Here is a 22,393-nt window from a genome sequence, read left to right as displayed (position 1 = left end):
GAGGCTGTCACACAGGAGAGGGCTGAGCCATGTTCTGCGTGGCCGCAGAGTACAGAATCAGAGGAGGTAGTTTTCTGGGCCTGGATGAAGAACGTTCTAGAAACTGGCCTTCTCCAGCAGTGAAGACGGACAAAGACACTTTATGCCAGTTACCTCCTTTCGAGTCTCCCGACTGGCCTGCTGGGAGGTGGGCACTGTGGGTACTCTCATTCTCATTTTGCAGATGAGGAAACTGAGGCTGGAAGAGGTTAGATGACCTGCCCAACTAGTGAATGGCTGTGGCAGGGTCTGAGCCCAGGCCTTCCTCCCTCCACTGAGGAAGCACCTCAGAGCGGGCCACCAGCAGAGGCTGGCTAACCACTCCTCAGGGACTGTTTCAGGAGGTGCATAAACACTGGCAGGCCCGGACTGTCTGGGGCCGAGGAAGCGGAACTCCCCCTGCAGCCTGGTGCTGTGAGCTAAGGCCTTGGGCCTCACTGGGTAACCAGCAGGATTGCTCCCTCTGCTTCTTGGAGGCGTGGCATTGCCCTCTCACACCTGAGGGGTCTCTGGGGCCTGACCACAGGGTGACCATCTTTCTCCTGGCAGGCGGTTTTTCAAGTCTCCTAATTTTGATGGCTGGTACCGGCAGCGGCACAGGGAGATGACCCAGAAGCTGGAGGCGCTGCACCTGGAGGTGATCTGCGAGGCGGTGAGTGGAGGCAGTGTGGGATGTGGGGCGAACGAGGCTAGCCTTAGAGGGGAGAGAGTGGGTTTTTTTTTCTTTTGGCAAGGCAGTGGGGTTAAGTGACTTGCCCAGGGTCACACAGCTAGTAAGTGTCAAGTGTCTGGTCTAAGACCGGATTTGAACTCAGGTCCTCCTGAGTCCAGGACCAGTGCTCTATACACTGCACTACCTAGCTGCCCTGAAGGGAGTGTTTCGAACGGGGTGCATGGGCTGGCAGATCAGGAAGACGCCATTGTCAGTCACCTGCTGTGAGCCAGGCCCCGGGTTGGGGACGGTCTCAGGCCTCAGGGCCTGTGGAGAAGGTGGGGGCTCTGAAATCTGAAATAGGGGGAGGAGAGAGCGTTCCGAGCACGGGAGGCGACAGATCAGGTGTGAGAGGAGCAAGGGTGGCCAGTGGCCGCGCCACAGAGAATCCATGAGTCCACAGGGACTGGTGGGGCCAGGATGTGAATGGCTGACCCCGCAGGTAATGGAGCCGCTGTAACCCTTAGGCAAGGAGTGGGGCTTGGCCCTGAGTCAGAGGGACCAGTGTGGGGGCTGTGGGTGGAGGCCGGCAGGCGAGAGGGACGTCGTGGAGGTGGCAGCGTCCAGCCTTCGTAGCTGATGAGGCACAGGGGCCAGGGAGGGGCAGGAGCCTGAGGAGTCGGCAGGACCAGCGCGCAGCACAGTGTGTGTTCGCTGGTCCCTCTTGCTGTCCACGTGGGCAGGACAGAGGACGGGCCCGCAGAACTGGCTGAATGACCAGACCCCAAGAGCTCCCTCAGGCCCTTAGCCCCGGGGAGGAGCCTGGCTTCAGAGGAAGGTGACCAGCATGGGGAGAGAGCTGAGGGCTGCCCCAGGAGGCGGCCACGTGGAGGGGGCTAGGCGTGCTGCGCCTGGTGTGGAGGAGACTGCGAGTCTGCTTGTCTTCAGAGGATTCGCCTGTCCTCCTTGGCTCCAGGGGGCAGAACCAGGAACGACTGGGGGAGCTGTTGAGGTGCGGGTGTAGACTTGATATCAGAAGATAAAGCCCCGGGTGCAGAACTGGGCAGAGAGGAGTGGGCCCAGAGGCCACCGGAGGGGCAGGGTCCAGGCCTGGGGCCGCAGGGGGCACGTGCAGGGGAGCGAGGCTGGGACACAGCTACCCAGCAAGGGCCCAGGCCTGAGAGAGAGGCTAGCACGGCCCTGCTGTCTCCCTGCAGAACATCCTGACCTGGATGAAAGACAAGTCTGAGGTAGAGATCGTTGATCTGGTCCTGAAGCTTCGAGAAAAGCTGGTGAGCTCCCTCCCTCCCTCCTCACCCCTTCCTTCCTTCCTCCCTCCCTCCTTCCTTCTCTCTCTCCTTCCATTCCTCCCTTCCTTCCTCCCTCTTTCCCTTGCTTTCTTCCTCCTTTCCTTCCTCCCTCCCTGCTTTCTCTTTCCCTGTCTTCCTTCCCCCCTCATCAGGTATGTAGCGCTGAAGAGAATGGGGGCCATACCAGAGCAGGCTCTCCCTCCCTCTGGCCGCCTCGGGTCCTCCTCCATGGTCTCGAGGCCTGTAACGTCTGTGTTCTCCTGTGTTCCAAGCAACCAGCCCCGTGCTCGTGTCCCACGAAGCCTAGACCTTGGGAGGCCTGGGGCCTGGGGCTCTGTGAAGAGACAGAGCTGGATTCTCTCCCGCTCAGGAATCCCTTCCCTTCCCTTCCCCAAGATCCAGGCCCAGGCTCACCAGCTCCCGGTGAAGGAGGAGACACTACAGCGGGTGGCTCTGTATGTTGACACTGTCATTGGTTCCCTGCCTGATGACCTGCAGGCCGTCCTGCGGCACCCATGAGGTCACCCCGCTCTTCTGGCTTCCAGACTGCCCCAGTTGGGAAGAAAGGGAGGACTAGAGGTGGCCCAGTCCTGCCAAGCCTTCTTGGCCCTGGCCCCTCTGAGCTCTGGGCTGGGAGGGTAAGGAGAGGCCCAGGAGGCCGTGCTGGGCAGGAGGCAAATGGGTGATGCGTGCCCGGGCTTCTCCTTCCAACCACACCTTGCTCCTTTGGGGGCTGGGCCCAGTGGAGTAGGAGCCTAGGACTCCAGCCCCTTCTTCCCTGTTCCCTCATCACCACTGCTTCAGGAGCCTCCGGGAGGGGCTGTGCTGGACCCAGCCTCTATTAGGGCAGGGTCTACCAGCTGCTCGGTACTGCAGAGACCCTTCATTGGAAGGACCACCGTGCAGGGAGCCTGAGGGCGGGAGCCGTGGACAACAGGCAGCGTGGGCCCTTCGTCTGTGTAGTCCCCTGCCGTTTCCCTGGGGCTCTGCTCGGGCTCCCACTTCACGCCCGCCCCAGAGAAGGCTCCTGCTGGAGCCAAGGTGAAGGGCAAGGCGCCTGATGCCAAGCGAGCCCTTTGCTTTCCTCATCCCCTTTCAAAGCAGGGAGCTTCAGCCAAGCACAAACCAACCCCATTGCCTGTTCCCCTGGGCCCCTCCCGCAGCCCTGCCGCCAACCCCCTCATGCTGAGGGCCAGGCCCGGAGGGGCAAGGCCGAAGCAGCTGGCTCTGCTTTCTCATCTCTCCAGAGAGCCCGGGCCTTGTCTCCAGCTGGCTCCTGGAGTCTTCCTGTGGTCCTGGATAACCGAAGCCATCAATCTGTCTAATAGTAAAGGAGATTGTTTTGAACGGTGGACTGTGCCCTCTCTGGCTGGGCAGGTACGGGGGAGGTTGGCCACATCAAGGGCGTCACCCCAGCAGGCGGAAGCTGTGGCTAAGAGATCCGCCTCCCCAGCCTCCTAGCGGGGGCCCTAAAGATGTCCTTAAAGGCTGCAGGCCCAGGCAAGGAAGAAGGGCCAGAAGGGTCTCTGGGGCAGAGATGGGGGTGTTAGCAGGATCGAGGCCCGAGGAGAGAGGAAAGAAAGGGAGGGCTTGATGAAGGAGGTTGGGTTGGCGGTATGGGTGTGAGGGTGTACCCGGAAGGGTGTTGGCTTTGCGGCGTCTGGCAGGCACCCTGCTGAGAGACGAGATGTGAACATGGGCCACTTAGATCTGGCCCCTTCCATGGTGGACCTCGCGGCCTGCTCTCCTCTCTGTGACACCTTCTGCCTTCCCTCTGCATCTGGCCTGCCATCCCATAGAGGGTGTCTGTTGTTCACCCCACCCCAAAACAAACCTCAGTTGATCAGTGAGCAGGGCCTGGGGGTGAAGACGCAGAATGAAGTGAGCGTTACTCGAGCTGCTCACGTGAATATGTGGCCACAGTAATTCAGGTGGGCTTGATGCGCATCCCTCGAGAGGACTGCTCCCCTTCCACATGGTGCCAAGAAAGCCTGCCTTGTGCCAGGCTCTGCCCTCTCCAGGTCTGTGGAGTCCACCTGACTCAGTACTGTGGAGAGGCCCAGGGTGTTCACCCTTCCCTTTGCGACCATGCCAACCTGAGGCCTGCTGGCCTCCTCAGTTCATAAGGCCTGGGTTCCTCCATCACCTCTCCTACCTTCTCCGCTCCAGGAACTGTATGTATTTCCTCTTCTGTCCCAGCACCAGCCCATGGGTGCTCTACATCCTCTCTAGGGGCCGTGCCCTGAAGTCTCCTGGCTGCATCTGTGTCCCCTCTTAAGGGCCAGGCAAGCCCCCCAGCAACTTGAGCCCTCCCACACAAAGGCTGATGTAGTGGGCTGAAGACTGGGGGAGTTCACACCTTACCTTATTCAGGAGGTCATGGAAACCAGATGGGGCTCCTTAGCTCTCCTCTTCCATCAGCAAAAAGAACCTAGAGGCTATAATACAGATTGGGGGGGGGGGGGGCGCAACAGAGCTGACCAGCTTTGAAAGGTGTAGGGGACAGAGGCCTGGGAGGTTTGCTAAAACATTCAAAGGAGAAGTCCAAAAAGATCCGAAGAGGTGAAGTGGAGGAGGATGAATGTAAACGCTTGGATGCCCAAGGTGAGGAGGGCAGGAGTCAAAGGTTGGGGGCAAGGGTGTTAGGTGGTCTGCAAGCCCAGCGTGAGGGGACAGTGCCCAGAAAGTGGCCAAAGCAGGAGCATGGGGGTCCCCTTTGGTTACAGTCCACCTGTTTTAAGAACATTGATGAGCTGCCATGTGTCCAGGGGAGGGTGATCACTCAAGGGTCAGGTGAAGGAGTGGGGTGTGTTTAGCTGGGAATGGCCACGTGTAGAAGAATCGAAGCCTGGATGGAGTTGGAGGTGCCTCGCCTCAGAGGGCCTCTAGTCTGACCTGGGCCTGAGCAAGAATCCCCACTGATCCCATGAGGGGTCTCCCTGTCTGGGCAGGGGCAAGGGGGAGCATTGCCTCTGGGGACAGATGGCCCACTTTCACCATTACCTTTATTTCTGCCCTTCAGTAGCGGAATAAATGAATCCACTTTTCTAATGGTGACTCTTCTGATACTCCAAGGCAACAGTCATGTTTCATGACCCCAAGTCTTAACAGGCTTTTATCAAGCATGGCATGCCAGGCCCTGTGCTAAACTCTGGGAATAGAACTAAGGAAGATAGTCCATGCCCTCAAGCAGGTCATTCTAATGGGAGAAATGTATATGCAGATTACATATGTATGTGTATATAGGACAGCTAGGTGGTGCAGTGGATAGAGCGCTGGCCTGGAGTCAGGAAGACTCATCTTCCTAAGTTCAAATGTGGCCTCAGATGCTGACTAGTCGTGTGACCCTGGGCATGTCACTTCACTGTCTCAGTTTCCTCATCTATAAAATGAGCTGGAGAAGGAAATGGCAAACCTCTCCAGTATCTCTGCCAAGAAAAACCCAAATGGGGTCATGAAGAGTCAGACACAACTAAACAATGACTGAAAATACACACACACACCTTAATAATAGAAGGCAACCTCAGTGGGAAAGACCTGCAGAAAGTTTTGAGGGAAGCTAGGGAAAAAGATGTGAGGAGAGAGAGCGTTCCAGGCCAGGAAGACGGCACAAATGCACAAAGTGGCGAGGGAGGGCTGTATGAGAACAGCAAAGAGGTCAGTGTGGCTGGATCATACCTTGTGGAGTTGAGCGGCGTCAGGTGATAAAGGCTTAGTAAATGCCTCTGTGTGCCAGGCACTGTGCTAAGCACTGAGGGTGCAAAGGGAGACTCTTCCTGCACAGGGTGGTCCGCTGGAGGAGGGATGCTCACCCACCCATCTGAGCATCTTCACATGGTGACTCACACTGAGCAGGCACCCAGGGCTCCCCTCCCTTCGATCTCCATTTTCCCCCAAGTACTAAGCATTTTTGTTTTGTTTTGTTTTGTTTTAGGTGAGGTTATCACGGTTAAGTGACTTGCCCAGGGTCACACAGCTAGTATCATGTGTCTGAGGCTGAAAGTGAACTCAGGTCCTCCTGACTCCAGGGCCAATGCTCTATCCACTGCGTCACCTAACGGCACTATACTAAGCATTTTTTTCTGTCCCTCTCATCTCTCCCCATCTCCTCCATTACACAGTTTTAAAAAGAGAAAAACCCCTAGTAAACCCCTCTATACATACAAATTCCTATGTAAGCCGTGTCCGAAATGTGTGTCTCAGTCTGCATTTTGGCTCCATCCTACCTCTGGTAGGAGGAGATGGCCCATGTCTTTGTCTCTGGGTCTCTGGAAGTCTGCTGATTACATCAGTCAGACTTCCGGGGTTTCTCGATGTTGTTTTCTCCTGCGGTGTCCTATAACTGCTCCTAGTTCTCTTCCCTTCACTCTTCATCAGTTTGTCGAAATCCTCCCAGTTTCTTCGGAGACTTTCATCATTTCCTAGTGGTGCAATAATATTCCATTACATTCACTTGCCATAATTTGTTAGGCATTCCCCAGTGATGGGCAACCCCCTGTTTCCAGTTCTTTGTTTTAACAAAAAGAGTAGCTATAAATATTTGTGCACTCAAGCATCCTTATCTTTGGGATAAAGCAGCAGTGTCTTTGGGTCAAAGGAAATATTTAGTATAGTGACTTTTTTCCTCCTTTCTGAAGTGGTTCAGACCCCACAGCAAAGGGGAGAGCAAGCAGAAGGGCAGTTGCTAGAGGCTGCACCCCTAGGCAGGCAGGGCCCAGGTCGCCTGGCCTCCACCTCCCACCCAAGTGGGCCATCCTAAGGAACGGGCATGCTAGTGGAGACCGCTGGCAAGGGAGCCACAAGGAGGGCCCCCGGGGCCAAAGCCTTCTCTGAGCAGGCCCCGAGGATGCTGCACTTTCCATGCCAGCCTGCAGGTGGTGGGATGAGGCCAGGAAAGCCAGCCCAGGATTTTTTCCATGGCATTCACACTCGGCATGCTCTGGAAGCCTAAGAGGAGGGATGGATGAGAATGTTCCCAGAATAGCACCACAAAGCCAAGCCCAGGGCAGGGCTGCCCTGCATGAGAAGCAGCCTGGTGGTGCTTGGAGACAAGAGGACCTATATTCAAGTGCTGCCCTAGAAACTTGTGAGCTGGGTGACTCTGGGCAAGTTACTTAATCTCCTTGTGCCTCAGTTTCTTCATCTGTAAAATGGGAAAGTTGGACTGGATGGCCTCTCAGGTCCCCTCCAGCTCCAGACCTAGTAGCCTGTGAGGGACCAAGGCATCAGTGGGGGCTTGTGGGGGGCCTCCTCCTCTACACTGAGCGCTTGTGCAGGTCACTGCTGGGGTGAAAGCCCAGGAGAAATGCTCCCCCACGTTCCTCTGGCACACCGTGTGAGAAGAACAAGGCCTTGGCGCTAAAGCCACTGGCCACCGCACCGGCCTCTGGGCTGCCAGGCGCCAGGAGCTCTCTGCCATTGCACCTCAAGCACCGGGGCTCTCGTGGCCAGAGCCTCACGGGGCTGAAGTCTCAGACACAGCCTGACCGGGGCCACACGTAGGCCTGATGTGCAGCTGGCTTCTGATTGCTCGTTATCTCCCACCATCTTGGAACGAGTGTAAGACGAGTTCAGCCAGGGCCCCAGGGGTCCAGATACCAAGCATCTATCGATGCAAGCATTTTTTCCTAGTGCTCGAGAGAAAATTCTCTCTCCTCTCCTAACCCCTGTGACTGGAGTCTCTGTAAAGACCATCTTCCCTTGCGGCCTGGTGTCTTGCCCTTATACCCCCCAGCCTGTTCCACCTTCCCCTCTGATTGTGGCCTCTGGGACCTTGCATCTTCTCTGGTCCCTAATCCTTTCTGTCTTCTGGCCCTCAGAAGCCCTGGCTCTTGCTGGGAGACATTGCACCCCTGGCCACCTTCTCCAGCACTGGATGCAACACACCAGGCTGGGAGAGGAATAGGCATGTTGCATTCTGCCCCCTGCTGCCCTTTTCCTCCTCGGAGGTCCACACCAAGCGTCTGTATAGGCCTCTCCACATGTTGGTCACAGGCGCTCAGCAGCCCCACGGCATCCCCCGGTCTTTCTCAGACCTCAGCACCTGGAGCTCACACCAGCCTCCACCTTCGCCCCCATGGCCTTGGACACGCACACAGATGTCCCTACAAGCTCACAGGCCACTCCATCCCTTAGCTCTCAGGCCTTCACTCTACCCCAGGCGTGCATATATTCCAGGATGTTTCACCCCTGCTTTGACCTCTCCTAACTGCCTCTCTGGCACAGCTAGGGGGCACTGTGGTCGATAGAGTGCTGGGCCTGGAGTCAGGATTCCTGAGTTCAAATCCAGCCTCCTAGCTGTGTGACCCTGGGCAAGTCACTTAACTTTATCTGCTTCAGTTTCTGTGTCTATAAAATGACCCGGAGAAGGAAATGGCAAACCATCCCAGTACGTCTGCCAAGAAAACCCTAAATGAGGTCACAAAGAGTCAGACACAAATAGCTGAACAGCAGCTGCCTCTGCTTCTCTCTTGACCTGTCCTTGGTCTCTTTCCTAAGCCCTGAGGTGAAGGTCTGTAGCCACCCCAATGATTGGGTCGGCTTGGATAAAGTAAGGAGGGCAAGCCAGAGACATCCTACCGCAGCCATCAGGGTCTGAGGTCCAAAAAGACTGAGTTCCACCCCAGGGGTGCCCCACCTCTGCAAAGAATCCTACCTGGATTTTTGTTCCCCTACATCTTCCAGGCCTCAGCCCAGAAGCCCACTCACCATTTAGCAAATCAAAGGAGGGCCCAGAGAGCTCAAGCTTCTGCCCTAGAAGAGGAACTATTGCCAGGCCCACGGAGTCCCAGCTGCAGAGATCAGGGCAGCCTTTGTGGTGGGGTGGGGGAGGCACTGGGAAGACCCCCTTGCTCAGGCCTGAGCTGCCTAGCCTCCTGCCAGCAGCACCACCAGCTCCTAACTGAGGAAGTGGCCCAAGAGGGTATTATCAGTCCACCTCACCTCAGTGTAAACGAGCTATCAAAGCTTTTCTACTGGACAGCTCAAGCTACAGCTCTAGGCCCAGGCAGGGAGGGTAGGCTGGCCCTGGGCTTGTGAGATGGCAGTGGACAAGCACAGGCTCAGTGCCATCAGACCAGGGTTCGAATCCCACTTTTGGCTTTTGCTGGCTACCCAGAGCCTCAGTTTCTTCATTTGCAAAATGGCAGAAATAATACCTGCACTCCCTCTCATCCAGGGCTTTTATGAATAGAGTGCTATAGACGTGAAGCACTCTAGAATGGGTGCCCCCACACTGCAAAGCCCACCCCTTCTATCTCCCTCCAGTCCCATCCACCCTCTGCACCACCAATTACCAGGGCCTGTTTCTGCCTGGTACCTTCACATCACTCCCTCTTCAACCCCTATCCCCCAATCCAAAGTACTAATAGAAGAGGACAAGGGGGTGGCATTGGTCTGAGGTAATGGGCACATTGGACCTCCCCACTTGGCTGAATGCAAGAACACAGAGTCTCTGGCTCTTCAAGAAGGAAGGAACCCCAGGGGGCTCTGGTCCAGCCTAGACCTGGGCATGATCCTCTCTGCAACATCCATGAAAAGTGGTCATTCCAACTCTGCCTGAAGACCTCAGGTGATGGGGAGCTCACTGCCACTCACAGCAGCTCAATTCCACCTTTGAACAGCTCTTGTTGCAAAATCAAGCTGAAATCCATCTTTCAGTAACTTCCCCCCCCCCCCCCCCCGTTCCTAGCTCTGGGGCTAAGCTGAATGAGGCAAATAATCTCTCTTCCCCGTGACAATCCTTGACATACGTGAGCACTGTTGTAACACACCCAAACCTTTCCTTCTTCAGGTTAGCATCCCCAGTTCTTCCAGCCAATACTTGTCCAACATGGCGCTTGCTGGCCACCCTGGCAACCCGCTCGGAGGGTTTGCAGCTGTTTTCTTTCTCAAGGATGGGACCACATGATCTTGAGGCCCAAGCTGATCATCTCTGACTCATCCTGTCCATAAAATCGACTGTCCCTATCCCACCCGACCCCAGGCATGCAGGAGCAATGGGATTCCCCCAAGCTGCCAGACTCATCACCAGAGCTAAAGGGAAGGGAAAGCAGATGTCTCATTCTCAGCTGATTCACACGGGCTCCTGCCATGGCTGCAGACCGTCTCTTCAATAAGCCAGCCGTTTGGACTTAACACAGCAGAGGGGCTCTGCAATCTGGCATGGGCGTCTTTCTCATTCTGCCCACAGGATCCCAGAACTAGCAGCGGGAGAGCGATCTAGCCAGCTGCCTCACTTTACAGAGAAGGAAGCTGAGGCACAGAGATATGAAAACCATTCCAAGTGGAAGACCAGGCACTGACAATCATGTTCTTGGGTTCCAGTTGCCTTTCCAACTCATCACCCTCTTCCCCTTGACTCTTAAAAAAATTATTGATTTAAAAAATTTTACATCACCTTCATTTCAAAATGTAAGCCTTCCTTCTCCCCTGACTATAAAAACTAAAAGAAAAGGGAGGGAGGAAGCAGTTTAGTAAAACTAACCAAAACATCAAATAGGTCCAATGGTATATGCAATGTTCCACACCCACAAGCCCCTACCCCTGTAAAGAAGCCTGCCTCGACTCTTTTTTTATGTGTTTCTTTTTTGGAGGCAATCAGGATTAAATGACTTGTCCAGGGTCACACAGCTAGTAAGAGTCTGAGGCTGGATTTGAACTCAGGGCCTCTTGACTCCAGGGCCCGCTGTTCTATAGGTCACCAATATATTGTGGTTTGGGGTGCTGGGAACCCTGAAACACAAGGGTACAGGGCAGGTCTGCCTTGAAAGAATTTGACCACTCAAGCCTTCTTTCAGTCAGAGTAGTGAGGTTTTATTATAACACTGCTTAGGTGGGCAAGTTTCCTAGTGGATCTGCTATTGTGACACCAATACAAGTGGGCCAGATTCTAAGAATCTGTGAAATTTAATGGGGGTAAGATTGGTACTTTTATACCAAAAAAGAGTGTAAGAAAATCTGGATGGAATCAAGGAGTGGCAAGTAGCCTGGGGTGGGCCAGGTACAGGCAATGAAAGGAGTTAAGTGGTAGTGTCACAATGAAAGGACAGTTAAAAGGATTATTGAGTATCTAGGTAGAAATGTGTGATAAAGTTCAGGGCCAAGACATTGTCTTTTTCTTTTAGGGGTCCAGGTCCCATCCCTCATCATATCCATTGCCCCACCTAGCTACCACCCTGCCTTACCTCTTACACATCCTCCTTGACTGACTCACTGAGCCAGCAGGGACCTACCTACCCTAGCCTTGGATGGTCTCCTCATAGAATACTTTGTATTGCAATTGTTGCTGTGGGTGCCTCCAGTGCAATTCATAAGTATTAATTAAGCAGCTATAGTGTATAGAGCTCTAAGGATACAGAGATGAAAAAAACAACAAAAAAAAAACAAACCTGAATAGCCCTGCCCTCAAGGAGTTGAGACTTTAAAATTAAAGCTAATTTTAGGAACTAGAGGGAGCTGGACTAGCCACCCCTGCCTCCTGTCTGTACAGTCTGGATCGCTGCTCCCCCACTGCCTGCCAGTGAGGCACTCACCCCATTTTTGTTGGCTTGAACAGAATTGAAAAAAGGCTCACAGGCACCGGGCACTTTGGAGCAGCAGCTGAATGATCGCTAGCTTGGGGCAAGGTTAGAATTCAAGGGCCCGGAGACCCCACTAGCCTCATGACCACTTGGGCCCCTTCCTGTTCTCTTCACTCCAGACCACCCTCCCTTCCGCTGCTGAATTCATTTTCCTAAAGTCTGACCATTGCGTATCCCCTCCCACCCTCATCCAATCAACTCCAATGACTCTTCCAGGATCAAAAATAAAATCCTGCTGGGTTTTTAACACCCTCCATAACCCGGCAGCCTCCTACATTTCCCCTCTTATCAACTTATTGGCTCCTGTATTTGGCGATGCAGTCACACTGGCTTCCCTGCAGATTTTTGCACAAAAAAAAAATCCCATCTCCCACCTCCAGGCATCTTCCCTCCCCAACTCTGCCTCCTGGCTTTCCTGGCTTTCTTCTGATCTCACTTTCCTCAAGAAGCCTTTCATGATGCCGCTTAATACTGTGCCTTCCCTCTCATATATGTGTGTGTGTGTGTGTGTGTGTGTGTGTATGTGAAGTAAAAGTAAGTAAACACACATATACACACACATAAACACATATAAACATACATAACATGCACATCTATACATATTCACATACATGCATATATATACACACACACATATGTATATATAATGCTGGCGACTCCCTGTTTCTCCTTTCCAGCTGATCTGTTCATTAGTGCCTACCCCAGGCCCCTCCCACTGGCTAGGGGAAGCAGTCCCCTCAGATGGGCAGGAGGTCCAGGGCATCCCAGAGGTCCTTCCTCTTTGGGGGGCTGGGCCCTGGGGTGCTTGTGAATAGGGGCAGAGCTCCTCTTGTTTCCAAGTGGGCTGGGGTTGGGGCCAGAGCAGGCCCCTCCAGTGGGTCACCTGGGGCCATTTCGTACTTTCTCCCCTCAGTTTCATTTATAGCTTTCATCTGATCCAGGGAAGCCAGGCTTAGGGGCTTAGTCACCACAGGAAGCCCCCAAGCTGCTGCTTTGGTGGAATTGATTCCAGGTCCATTTTCCTGAAAAGGATCCATCCATCGATTGGCTACTTAATAGACATAAACTGGGCCCTGGGGGAGGCTGAGTCACCTCCATTGGAGGGGAGCCAAGAAGGATGGGGCCTGAGCACCGCTAGGAGGTCCCTGGAGGATGGAGTCTTCCCACTCCCCTCATGCCCCTGGCCCCCATTCCCACAAATCAGGACTAGCGTGTGTCTCTCCTCCCTTCTTTCCCTCTCTGCTATCTCTCCCCTGCCTAGTTCCAGAGGCCAGGTGTCTAGCACCCCATGTCCTCCAGCCCTGTGTCTGGCCAGGCTGTGGGGTGCTCTGGAGGACAACGCATCTGGCCCCATCTGCCCTCTCCCCCAGGGTCTGGTCCCCCCTCCCTGTCAGTCAGCCTTGAGTGTCAGAGATGATACATGCGAGCTGAGGCGGGGAGGTGCCTGGAGAGGATAAATCCCAGCTGTGGATATGTGTGTGTGTGTGTGTGTGTGTACACTTGTGTACATCTGTACAGATGTAAGGGCACATGAGCCTGAGCCATCCCAATTGAGTGTCCTGTGATTGCAAAGGAGAAGCCTGGCCCACAGGCCCCAACCCAGAGGCTTCTGTATATTATGCTCTACCAAATGCCCTCCCTGCCCACGTCAGTGTGGCCTGCTGTGTAGACAAGACTTCCTCAGCCTGGGCCTGAATGCAGTTTGAGTGTGTGTGTGTGTGTGTGTGTGTGTGTGTGTGTGTGTGTGTGTGTGTATGTTGGAACTAACACATGCTCCTGTGTCTGACTATGTGATTGCTGAGGAAGCCCCGGGCAGGGAGGAGCCCAGGAAATCCTTGGCACCCAGGTTCTCAGGGAGGAATGAAGGAGGAATGGAAAGGCCAAACACTGGTGGAAGGGCCCAGAAAGGCCCTGGTCCTGCCTCCTCCAGGGAGACGTCTGCTCTGTTCTCTCTCTCTGCTCCTCTGCCTGGGGGCTGCCCGAGCAGCTCAGGGGCGCCAGCAGGGTCACCAAGAGGGACCATCAGAAGCCAGAGCCCCTCACAGAGGTGTCCTGATTGGCGGAGAGCCTGGTCAGAAGTGCTGCTCTTGGGCCTGCCTTTCTGGGGATGGCTCAGACTCTGGGCCCTACTGGCTGGGCCTCTGGAGTCACCTTTGATGCCCTTCCCCTCTTGCATCATTCCAGAAGCTGAAGCTTCTCTTTGTCCTTGAAAATAAAGGCCCTCCTGGGGTCTGGAGTTCTGCGGGAGGGGAGGGGAGGGGAGGGGAGGAGGGAGCTGGGAGCCCAGGGAGCCTGGCATCAGGTGCATGGCTCCTGCAGGAGCAAAGGAAGGGAAGACAGGGATGGGCGAAGCGGGAGCCCGGAGTCTCAGAGGCCTCCACTGCACGAGGTGAAGAGGACTGCTGAGGTCACCAGAAGCCAGAGGCAGGGCAGAGGCAGAGGGGAGGACTGTGGCCTCCCTGGGGGTGGGGAGAGGGAGCCTGAGAGAGGCCCCCAGACTCTAAGAAGGGTCAGCCAAGAGAGGTCCAGCAGCAGAGATCATGAAACCCAAGGCTCCCGACCAGGCCACTGCTGGAAGGAAGCTTTGGGCCTTTCAGAGCCCCTTCCTCACGTCCACCCTGGGAGGGGAAAAGGCCAAAGGACTATCACCCCCCCCCCCCCCGGAAAGATGAGGAACATGAGGCTTGGAGATGGGACGGCAGGGACTCAAGCCCAAGTCAAAGGATCCTAGAAACTGGGCTTAGAGATGGCAAGGACCTCAGAGGCCACCTAACAGAACCCAGAGGGGCTGTGGGAGACCCCAGGTCCAGAAGTGGGGAAGAGTCTAGTCCAGGATCAGTGGCACAGGTAGTGAGTGAGCCACACATGCCCCAGGAGCCCTTTCTGCAGCACCACACTACCTCCAGAGGGCAGCAGAGGACAGAAGGAAGGAAAGAAGCATTTATTAAGCACCTACTGTGTGCCAGGCACTGTGCTAAGTGTTTTACAAGTATCTCATTTGATCCTCACAACAATCCTAGGAGTTAGGTGCTATTATCCTCCCCATTTTACAGAGGAGGAAACTGAGGCAGAGTTGCCCGAGGTTACACAATGAATGTCTGCCAGCATCTGAATTCAAGTCTTCCTGGCTCCAGGTCTGCTATCTGCTCTATCCACTGCGGCGCCCCTACCTGCCTGCTGGAGTGGGAGAGAGAGCACTGTAATCATAGATTGTCCTTCCTGGGCAAAGGTCAGGAGGCTAGAGAGTTCCAGGGCCTGGGATGGGGGCAGGGAGGAGGCAGGGCTCAGAGCTGGGGAAGGAGTGATAGAAGTTAATCTTGCAAAGGCAGGCAGGGCCCTGCTCGTAAGGAGAACCCGTGAAGAAGCAGGCATGCCAGAGATCTTGTCCTGGCATCCACATTGGGGGGACAGATGAAGAGGAGAGTGAGGAGGCTATCCATAGGTGGTGACCTGGGAGGAAAAAGGAGAGCCAGAAGCCGTGGTGCTTTGGAGGTCAAAGGCTGGGGTGCCCTGGCTCACTGATGGCGGTCAGCCTGGCAGAGGTGTGGGGCTGCTCCTGCATGGTCCAGACTGGGAGCCTCCAAACCACCGCGATTCCTCCACAATTGGGATCTCACCAACAGCCAGACTCTCGGATTCCTCAGACACCTAGGATCCCTAACAGGAGCCCCAATAATCCCGACACCCCAGAATTCCCAACAGCACCACAGATGCGCCCGCAAACATGAGAGCCCCAGCATACCCCCACAGTCTGAACTCAGGGTCCGCAAGCACCTGAAGCCTCCCCACGACTGAGAGCTCCCAGAACTCGCCGACACCCCGATGTTCCAACACAGAGGACTGACCCCCTCGCGACCGTGGGTCCTCCTGCGGGGCCTCCCAGCCAGCTCTGCTGATGGCAGGCGCCGCCCGGGCCCAGAGGGGCAGTTTCTGGGCCCCACTTTGGTCTCCCTGGACGCTCCCCCACCACAGGGATCGGAATGGGGGGGCAGGGGGAAAAGAAAGGGTCCAGGGAGCACTCCATGTCCTTGGCCTTTGTACACGGCGTGGGAAGGGTGGACTTGGGGGAGAGGAGGGAGTGAGTCTAGGATGGGTGGGTGAAACGGTGAGATAGAAGGAGAGGCTACCAGAACCCAAGCCCAGTTTCTCTTTCTGCTGTAGACCAAACCTTCCCTGTTTTGGAGGCTCAGCTCAGGGACTGTCCCCTGATGTCACCTCCAGCCCCCACCCACTGGAAGGGACCCTCCTCCAATGTGGTCCATCCAGTATCAGTACAAAAAGAACGTTGACATGTTTGTGACTTAACATCCCCCCTTGTGGAGTGGTTCACTACTTCCAGCCTTCCACCTGGGCTCAGTTCTGATCTTTACGACTTCTTCCTTGCCTGCATCTCTATCCCCCTCCTCCAAGTTCTGGCCTCATCCATGTTCAGAACCAAAAGGGCCCTGAGCAGTCGCAGAGTCCACTACGAACCCCCACTATTCCATGCCTTACAATGGACTGGCTTGGAGCCCTCCGGTGAAGGGGGGCTCACTACCTCCCCAGCCCAGCAAGCCTAAATCTACCACTTAATCCTTCCGGGCTGAGAAGGTAGGCCCCTCACCTTCCAGGTGGTCACTGGGCTCTTCTCTGGCTCGGTCTGTTTCCTACCACCTCAGTCCAGAGAGTTTAAGAATCACAAAGGCTTTTCTCCCACCGAGGGAAGGAGGACTCGTCTGTCATGTGGTCTCAGAGCAACAGAGGATGTAACTGAGGCTCAGGGAGCTGTAGGGCCCGGCCAGGTAGGGCAGTAAAAAAACAGCCTGGCCTTCAAGGCCCCGAGGTGCCCAGGCAGGGGCCAAGGGAGGCCTGCGATCAGAGCCGGGGACCGAGAGCAGGGTGGGGAGGGATGGATGGATGGAGGGAAGTGGAAAGGGGGAGGGGGGCGGCAGCTCCAGGGCAGGGGCTGAGGGTCGAGCTCCGCTGGGTCCCCGCCCCCAGCGCCTCACGCCGACCTTTCCGCTTCCGGCCCCCCCTCCGCACCACCCCACCACCCCAGCTTTGGATGGCGCTGGCCAGGTTGGAGCAGAGCCCCCGGGGGCCAGCGGGACAGGAGGGGGCGGGGCTCTAGAGGGGCGGGGCCTGAAAGGCGGGGCCTAGCGGGGGGAGGTAGGCAGAGGAACCCTCGGGAGGAGGAGGAGGAGGAGGAGGAGCGGAAAGAAGAGAAGGGAGCAAAGGAGGCAGGGAGAAGAGGGAGGGAGGGAGGGAGGCAGGGAGCGAGCGGGAGGCCCCCGGAGAGCAGCGCGGGGCCGGGCCGGAGCAGCCCGGGCAGCAGCAGCAGCGGCGGCGGCGGCCCCACGGAGAGCCCCCCGCGCCCCCAGCCCGCGGGCCGGCCGCCATGCAGGGGCGCAGCGCGCGCAGAGGGAGAGCGGCCACCGCCACCGTCACTGCCACCGTCGCCGCCACCTCGGGTAAGGCTAGGGTCTGGGCCGCCACCTGTTGAGGGGAGCGGCGGGGAGCCGCCGGGGGGGGGCGGGAGCGGGAGTCAGCCCCCCCATTCCGATCCCTGTGGTGGGGGCGCGTCCAGGGAGACCAAAGTGGGGCCCAGAAACTGCCCCTCTGGGCCCGGGCGGCGCCTGCCATCAGCAGGGCTGGCTGGGAGGCCCCGCAGGAGGACCCACGGTCGCGAGGGGGTCAGTCCTCTGTGTTGGAACATCGGGGTGTCGGCGAGTTCTGGGAGCTCTCAGTCGTGGGGAGGCTTCAGGTGCTGGCGGACCCTGCGTTCAGACTGTGGGGGTATGCTGGGGCTCTCATGTTTGCGGGCGCATCTGTGGTGCTGTTGGGAATTCTGGGGTGTCGGGATTATTGGGGCTCCTGTTAGGGATCCTAGGTGTCTGAGGAATCCGAGAGTCTGGCTGTTGGTGAGATCCCGATTGTGGAGGAATCGCGGTGGTTTGGAGGCGCCTTCATTGTTGGGGGGGCCTGTGACGCGGGAGGGAGGTCCCCCTAGGTGGAAGGGCCTCCAGGGATCAAGCTTCTCTATGCTTCTTGAACCCGAGCGGAGTTGCTGTTTGTGGGGGGGGGGGGGTCTGGGCTTCTTGGGAGGGGAGCCCACCAGAGGAGAAAGCTCCCCTCCCCCAGCCTGAGGGGAGGGGGGCAGGACGCCGGCTCCGAAGTCGCCGTCGTGTCCCCTTGCTCCTGGGAGCATCGAAGTTGGCTCAGGACTGATTGAAAAAGTTTCTGGTTCGGGGGCGAGTAGGGGCTGCCCAGGTCCAGAGTCCCGGCACTCCGGTGTGGGCGCTCCCTGGGTCCTCCCTCCCCACCCCGCCCCGTCCCTCTGATTTCGGGGGGGGGGGGGGGGGGGCAGCCCGCAGCCCAGCCCGACAGAGCCGGCTTGCTTTAGGAGTTCGGCCTCCTCCGCGTGCGTGGAGTGCTACCCGTGGGGCCCGGGGCGCCCCCTCCCCGTGGGAAAGGGCGGGCCCCTGGGCAGGGTCTGGGATTGATCTTCCCTCCTTTTCCGAAGAGTGAAAGGCTCTGGGGCCTGCCGGGGCTTGTCTGGCTTTGGAATCCGGAGTGTACGTATATGGGGGGGCGGGGGGGGCGGGGTGCCTGCTTGCTATAGCTGGAGAGACCGGCTGGGCGCCCAGGCTAAGGGTGCCTCTTAGCAGGGCTTCCACCCACACCCCCATGGCTGGCCAGAACTTGGGGGGAGACCGAGCGGAGGCCACCTGCCCCCTGCCTGCCCCCCCCCCCCCCCCCCCCGTTCTCGTCCCAGCGCCGGAGGGAGGGAGGAATGTGGGACAAAGGCTGAGAGTTTAAGAACCAATATTATTAAGTGGGCCCCGTCCGGCCTGGGCCCTGGACCTGACTGTGGCCTCAGCAGATCCTCCCCCCTGGCCTCCTCACCCTCCTGGACGTCTCCCCAGTCTTCATCCCTTCATCCCTAAAGTGGAGGTACCTCGGTGCTCCCTAATGCTTCCTACCCCTCCTAATTCTCAACATTGGGGTGCCTAGAGACCCCCCCCCTTCCTCCCACCACCTGGGACCATCACCCATATCATTCGGATCTTCCCTCTCCCCGAATCTTTCGCATCTCTAAAAATCCCTTCCCTCCGACCGACCAGATTTCTTCTTGAGCGCCCATCCTCCCCCTCCACCCAGGGGCCCAGAGCACCCAGGTCCGTTCTGCCCACTACCCCTGGGCCTCCCGCCTTCCCTCTCTATTGCCATTCCTCGGCTCCCAGAGGAAGAGGAGGGAAACGGTTTGGGAGCTTCTCTGGGACCAGGTGGGGGAGGCAAGGGGGGCCCCGAGCAGCCCCTCCCCCGGCTGTGGGCGTGGGGCCCAGATGCCCCTCCCCTTCCCTGGCCACACAAAGACCCATCTCCATGGTAGCGGCCAGGACTCCTCCGCCAAGCCTAGCCCGCACACAGCCCGCAGGGGGAGCCGGGGCCGGCTGGCCGCCAACAGCGGGCAGCAGGCATTGGGCACTGGCAGGGGGCAGGGGGCGGGCTGCCCCTTGGCCGGAGGAGCCAGCTGTGGTGAGAGATGCAGGTACTGAGCCCTCTCCCAGCGTCCAGGCGCAGAGGATAGTGCCCACAGCACCAGGGTTGCGGGGTGTGGGCTGGATTGTGTGTTTATCGTGCTGGGTTGTCGTGTGGCGAGGACGTGGGTTGGCCTTTGTAAACAGTCTCGCGGAGCCCGCGCCCTCTCTCCGCTCTTGCCCTGACGCTGTCTGTGGGCTGCCGGGTGGGACTTGGAAAAACATGGAGGCTGAGTGGGCAGAGGGGGAGACAAAGGGGGAGGAAGAACGGCTGGGCTGGCCAGGGTCTCCCTGGCCACGGAGGGGGCCTGGGAAGAGAGAGGGAGTCACGCTAAGGCCCTTAGAGCCGTTCCTTGGCCCCCGCACTGGCCCCTGTGCGTTTCCCACGGCTGGTCAGCCCACTGGCTGTGCGTCTGGCAGTCTCTGTTCCTCCTTTCAGCTGGCCTGCCCCCTCGGTATTTCCTCCTCCAACTTTGTAGTTGAGCTCAGGCACCCCCACTCCCATTCCCCTTCCCCCAGCTCTCCCAGGCTGGGAGACAGTTGGGGGTGTTAGGTGGCAAAGGGGCTTGTCCTGGCTCAGCTGGGCCAGCGACCGCTTCCGGCAGCTCAGCCACTCACACTGCCCCCCTTCCCATGAGTTCAAAGGTTGATTATTTGAGTTGATTGTGCAAGAGGAAGGAGAGTGGAGGAAGCTCAGCTGGGGAGCTGATCAGCTTTCCCGAGAGGAAAAAAAAAATCCAGTCCAATTCCAGCGGCGGCGCATTTCTGCTCCTCCTGGCTTCTGGCCTCTCCTGGGCGCCTGCCCTGTCCTCGCCTCCGCGAGGGGGTGCCCCTCCTCCCCCTCCTGGACGGGCCCTCGCCCTAGCCCTGTCTCTGGAGGGCCACTCGGCTGTCTTGGGGGCTTCTCCATGAGTATGGATGTATTTTTCTGTCTTTCCCAAGTCTAAGGCAGTGACCAAACTAGAGTTCTGGTGATGGCCTTCAAGGCTGTCCACCTGGAGAGGCCCCTGGGCTCAGGCCCCTGCCTGGGAGGAGCGCTTGAAGCCGCTGACTTGGCAGGCTCCAGGGGAGGGAACCAGGGGCACTGCTGAGCCTGTTCAGTGTGACCTGGTGCTCAGGCAGGGGCATGGGCAAGGTGACCTCTCCACATTTGGCGCTTTGGTGGAGGCAGATTTTAAAACTGGAGAGGGTTGCGGGAGGCATGAGGGGGTGTAGCTAGAGGCTGCTCTCTCGGGCTACCCCGCCCTAAGGGTTGGGATCTTCCACCTGACTGGCTTTCAGCCTCCCCGGAGGCTTATCACTTGCACGGCTCCCCGCTCCAGATGGCTATAGAGGAGGTCTATAGTAGCCTTGAGCAGGGCGTCTGGGGGGACAGGCTTCTCATCTTGTCCCTACCTCGGCTTAGTCACTGAATAAACTTGGTCACATCTCTTCTGCTATCTGCTACCAGTTTCCCCATTTGTAAAAAGAGGGAGTTGAACTGGATGCTGCGGACTCCCCTTGCTTATTACTAGCTCTGTGGCAAAGATGAGAGGGACCGGAGGGCACGCCACCCCTGCCAAGCGCCCCAGGACAGGGGCAGTGAGTCTCTGCTCAGGGCTCAGGTAAGGGCTGCAGTGAGCCCTTCAATCCATGGCTGCCTGACTCTGACCTTGGAGGCCTTCAGCTTTCCTTGGCTCCTTCCATTAGACTCTAAGCTCCTTGAGGGCAGGCACTGTCTTTTGCCTCTTTTTGTATCCCTGGTGCTTAACACAATGCCTGGCACATAGACTGACACATTGAGACCGACACTTTAAGTGACCTATCCAGGGTCACACAGCTGTTAAGTGTCAGTGGCTGGATTTGAATTCCCTTCTTCCTGACTCCAGACCCAGCCCTCTATCCACTGGCCCACCTAGCATTTATTGGGTTCTGAGCTAAGCCGAGGAATACAAAAAAATGCAAAAACAGGGTGCCTGCCCTCTGGGAGTTCACATTCCTATGTAGGTGATAACATTCAAATGCCTTGTTCCTGAGTAGCCTTCTGGGGGAGGGCCTAGCCAAGGTGGGGCGGGGAGGATAGCCTGCCTTCTGGTTCAAATTTCTGTGGGATGGAACTTGTCTGGCTCTCGTTGGGGGGGAGGGGACCCTGGGGGGCTGAGGGAACCTGTTCCCATCTCTGAGACTTCTGGGCCCCCACCCGTGAGGAACCCTTTACACCCTGGGACTGGACTGGCATGAGTTGTCCCAGATTGGCGTGTGTGCTATACTGAGTGACGTCAGCCATCCTCCATCCTCTTTCTCTCCTTCCCCCTGTGTTTGGAAACTTAAGAACAGGAAACTGCATAAGGCTCCAAGGCACAGACCCTGAATTGTAACCGAAGGATGGCCCCAGCCAGATCTCTTGCGCCCCCGCCCCGGCTGCTGGGTCTGGGCATATCTCTGCTGCTCCCCCTACACCAAGCCCATCCTGGCCCAAACAGGCTGCTTCCCATCCTCCAGCTGAAGGCTGCAGTGGGCTGGGGGGAGGTGGGTGTGTGGGCAGAGCCCTGGCCCAGGCATGGGAGTGATTCTCACCCTGGATGTGAGGGGCTGCAGGAAGTGTGAGAGACAAGAGCCAGGTGGGGTCTGGGGAGGCTGGAGGGGATGCTCCCAAACCGCCCGCACCCGTTGGGGTTTCTAGCTGCCCTAATGGAGAGGGACCAGTTCCCAGCTGTAGCACCAGGCACACCCTCTATGCCCCAGGGTGGAAGGGACCAGTCCGACATCCTCCCAGATCTATAGGGATTCCCTCTACAACCTCCTTGGTTAAGTGGCTGGCCTGAGCTTGAAGCTTATCACCTCCGTAGGCATGAATGGCTTTGTGAGAGAGGTTACCCTAAGGTCAAAGTAAATCTCCACGCCTGGGACTTGGGCCCAGGGAGGGTTGTGGGGCTGGTCTCCTCTCTTGTGGGGAGGAGATATTTTTAGGATCATAGAAAGAGGAGGAAAGGATATTCATTAGAAATCATCTAGTCCAGCCTCTTCATTTTACAGATGGGGAAACTGAGGCCCAGAGAGCTTCAGAGTTCCCCACAATGACCCCAACCCCCCTTACTTCTTAGGCTGTTGCGGGCCAGTGGGGAGCCCCTTAGGGCACAGAGCACTGCTGTCTTGCTGCTTGATGACTGGGGAGGGGAGGTTGTGGCTGTGAGGTTGGGGGTCCAGGTCTTCCAGACAGGTGTTTTCCAGATGTGCTCCCCAGTGTGTCAGGGACAGGCTGCCTTGCTAGGGGGAAGGGAGACCTTCATGGAATTAGCTGGTATCTTATTC

General features: G+C 57.3%; 2 protein-coding genes across 5 annotated transcripts in view; both read left to right on the top strand.

Annotated features, from left to right (window-relative positions):
* DENND6B (DENN domain containing 6B) overlaps window positions 1-3,348 on the top strand; it is a 31,503-nt gene extending 28,155 nt beyond the window's left edge. For 2 of the 3 annotated variants that reach the window (XM_027854393.1, XM_027854394.1), the window contains exons 18-20: window positions 589-691; window positions 1,909-1,983; window positions 2,398-3,348. In XM_027854393.1, the coding sequence (XP_027710194.1) occupies window positions 589-691; window positions 1,909-1,983; window positions 2,398-2,520 (301 nt within the window). In that variant the 3' untranslated portion in view covers window positions 2,521-3,348. Of the gene's footprint in view, window positions 1-588; window positions 692-1,434; window positions 1,704-1,908; window positions 1,984-2,397 lie in introns of all 3 variants that reach the window. The other variant, XR_003568452.1, reaches the window with a different exon arrangement.
* Window positions 3,349-16,996: 13,648 nt separating this feature from the next.
* Window positions 16,997-22,393, top strand: part of PLXNB2 (plexin B2) — a 97,356-nt gene continuing 91,959 nt past the window's right edge. For both annotated transcript variants that reach the window (XM_027854237.1, XM_027854238.1), the window contains exon 1: window positions 16,997-17,032. The gene's annotated coding sequence lies outside the window, so the exon portion shown is untranslated. The remainder of the gene's footprint in view (window positions 17,033-22,393) is intronic.

The sequence above is a fragment of the Vombatus ursinus genome, unplaced genomic scaffold (genome assembly GCF_900497805.2).
Source record: "Vombatus ursinus unplaced genomic scaffold, bare-nosed wombat genome assembly UNPS02010394.1, whole genome shotgun sequence".
Classification (NCBI taxonomy): Eukaryota; Metazoa; Chordata; class Mammalia; order Diprotodontia; family Vombatidae; genus Vombatus; species Vombatus ursinus.
This window is presented reverse-complemented; position numbering and strand designations above follow the sequence as displayed.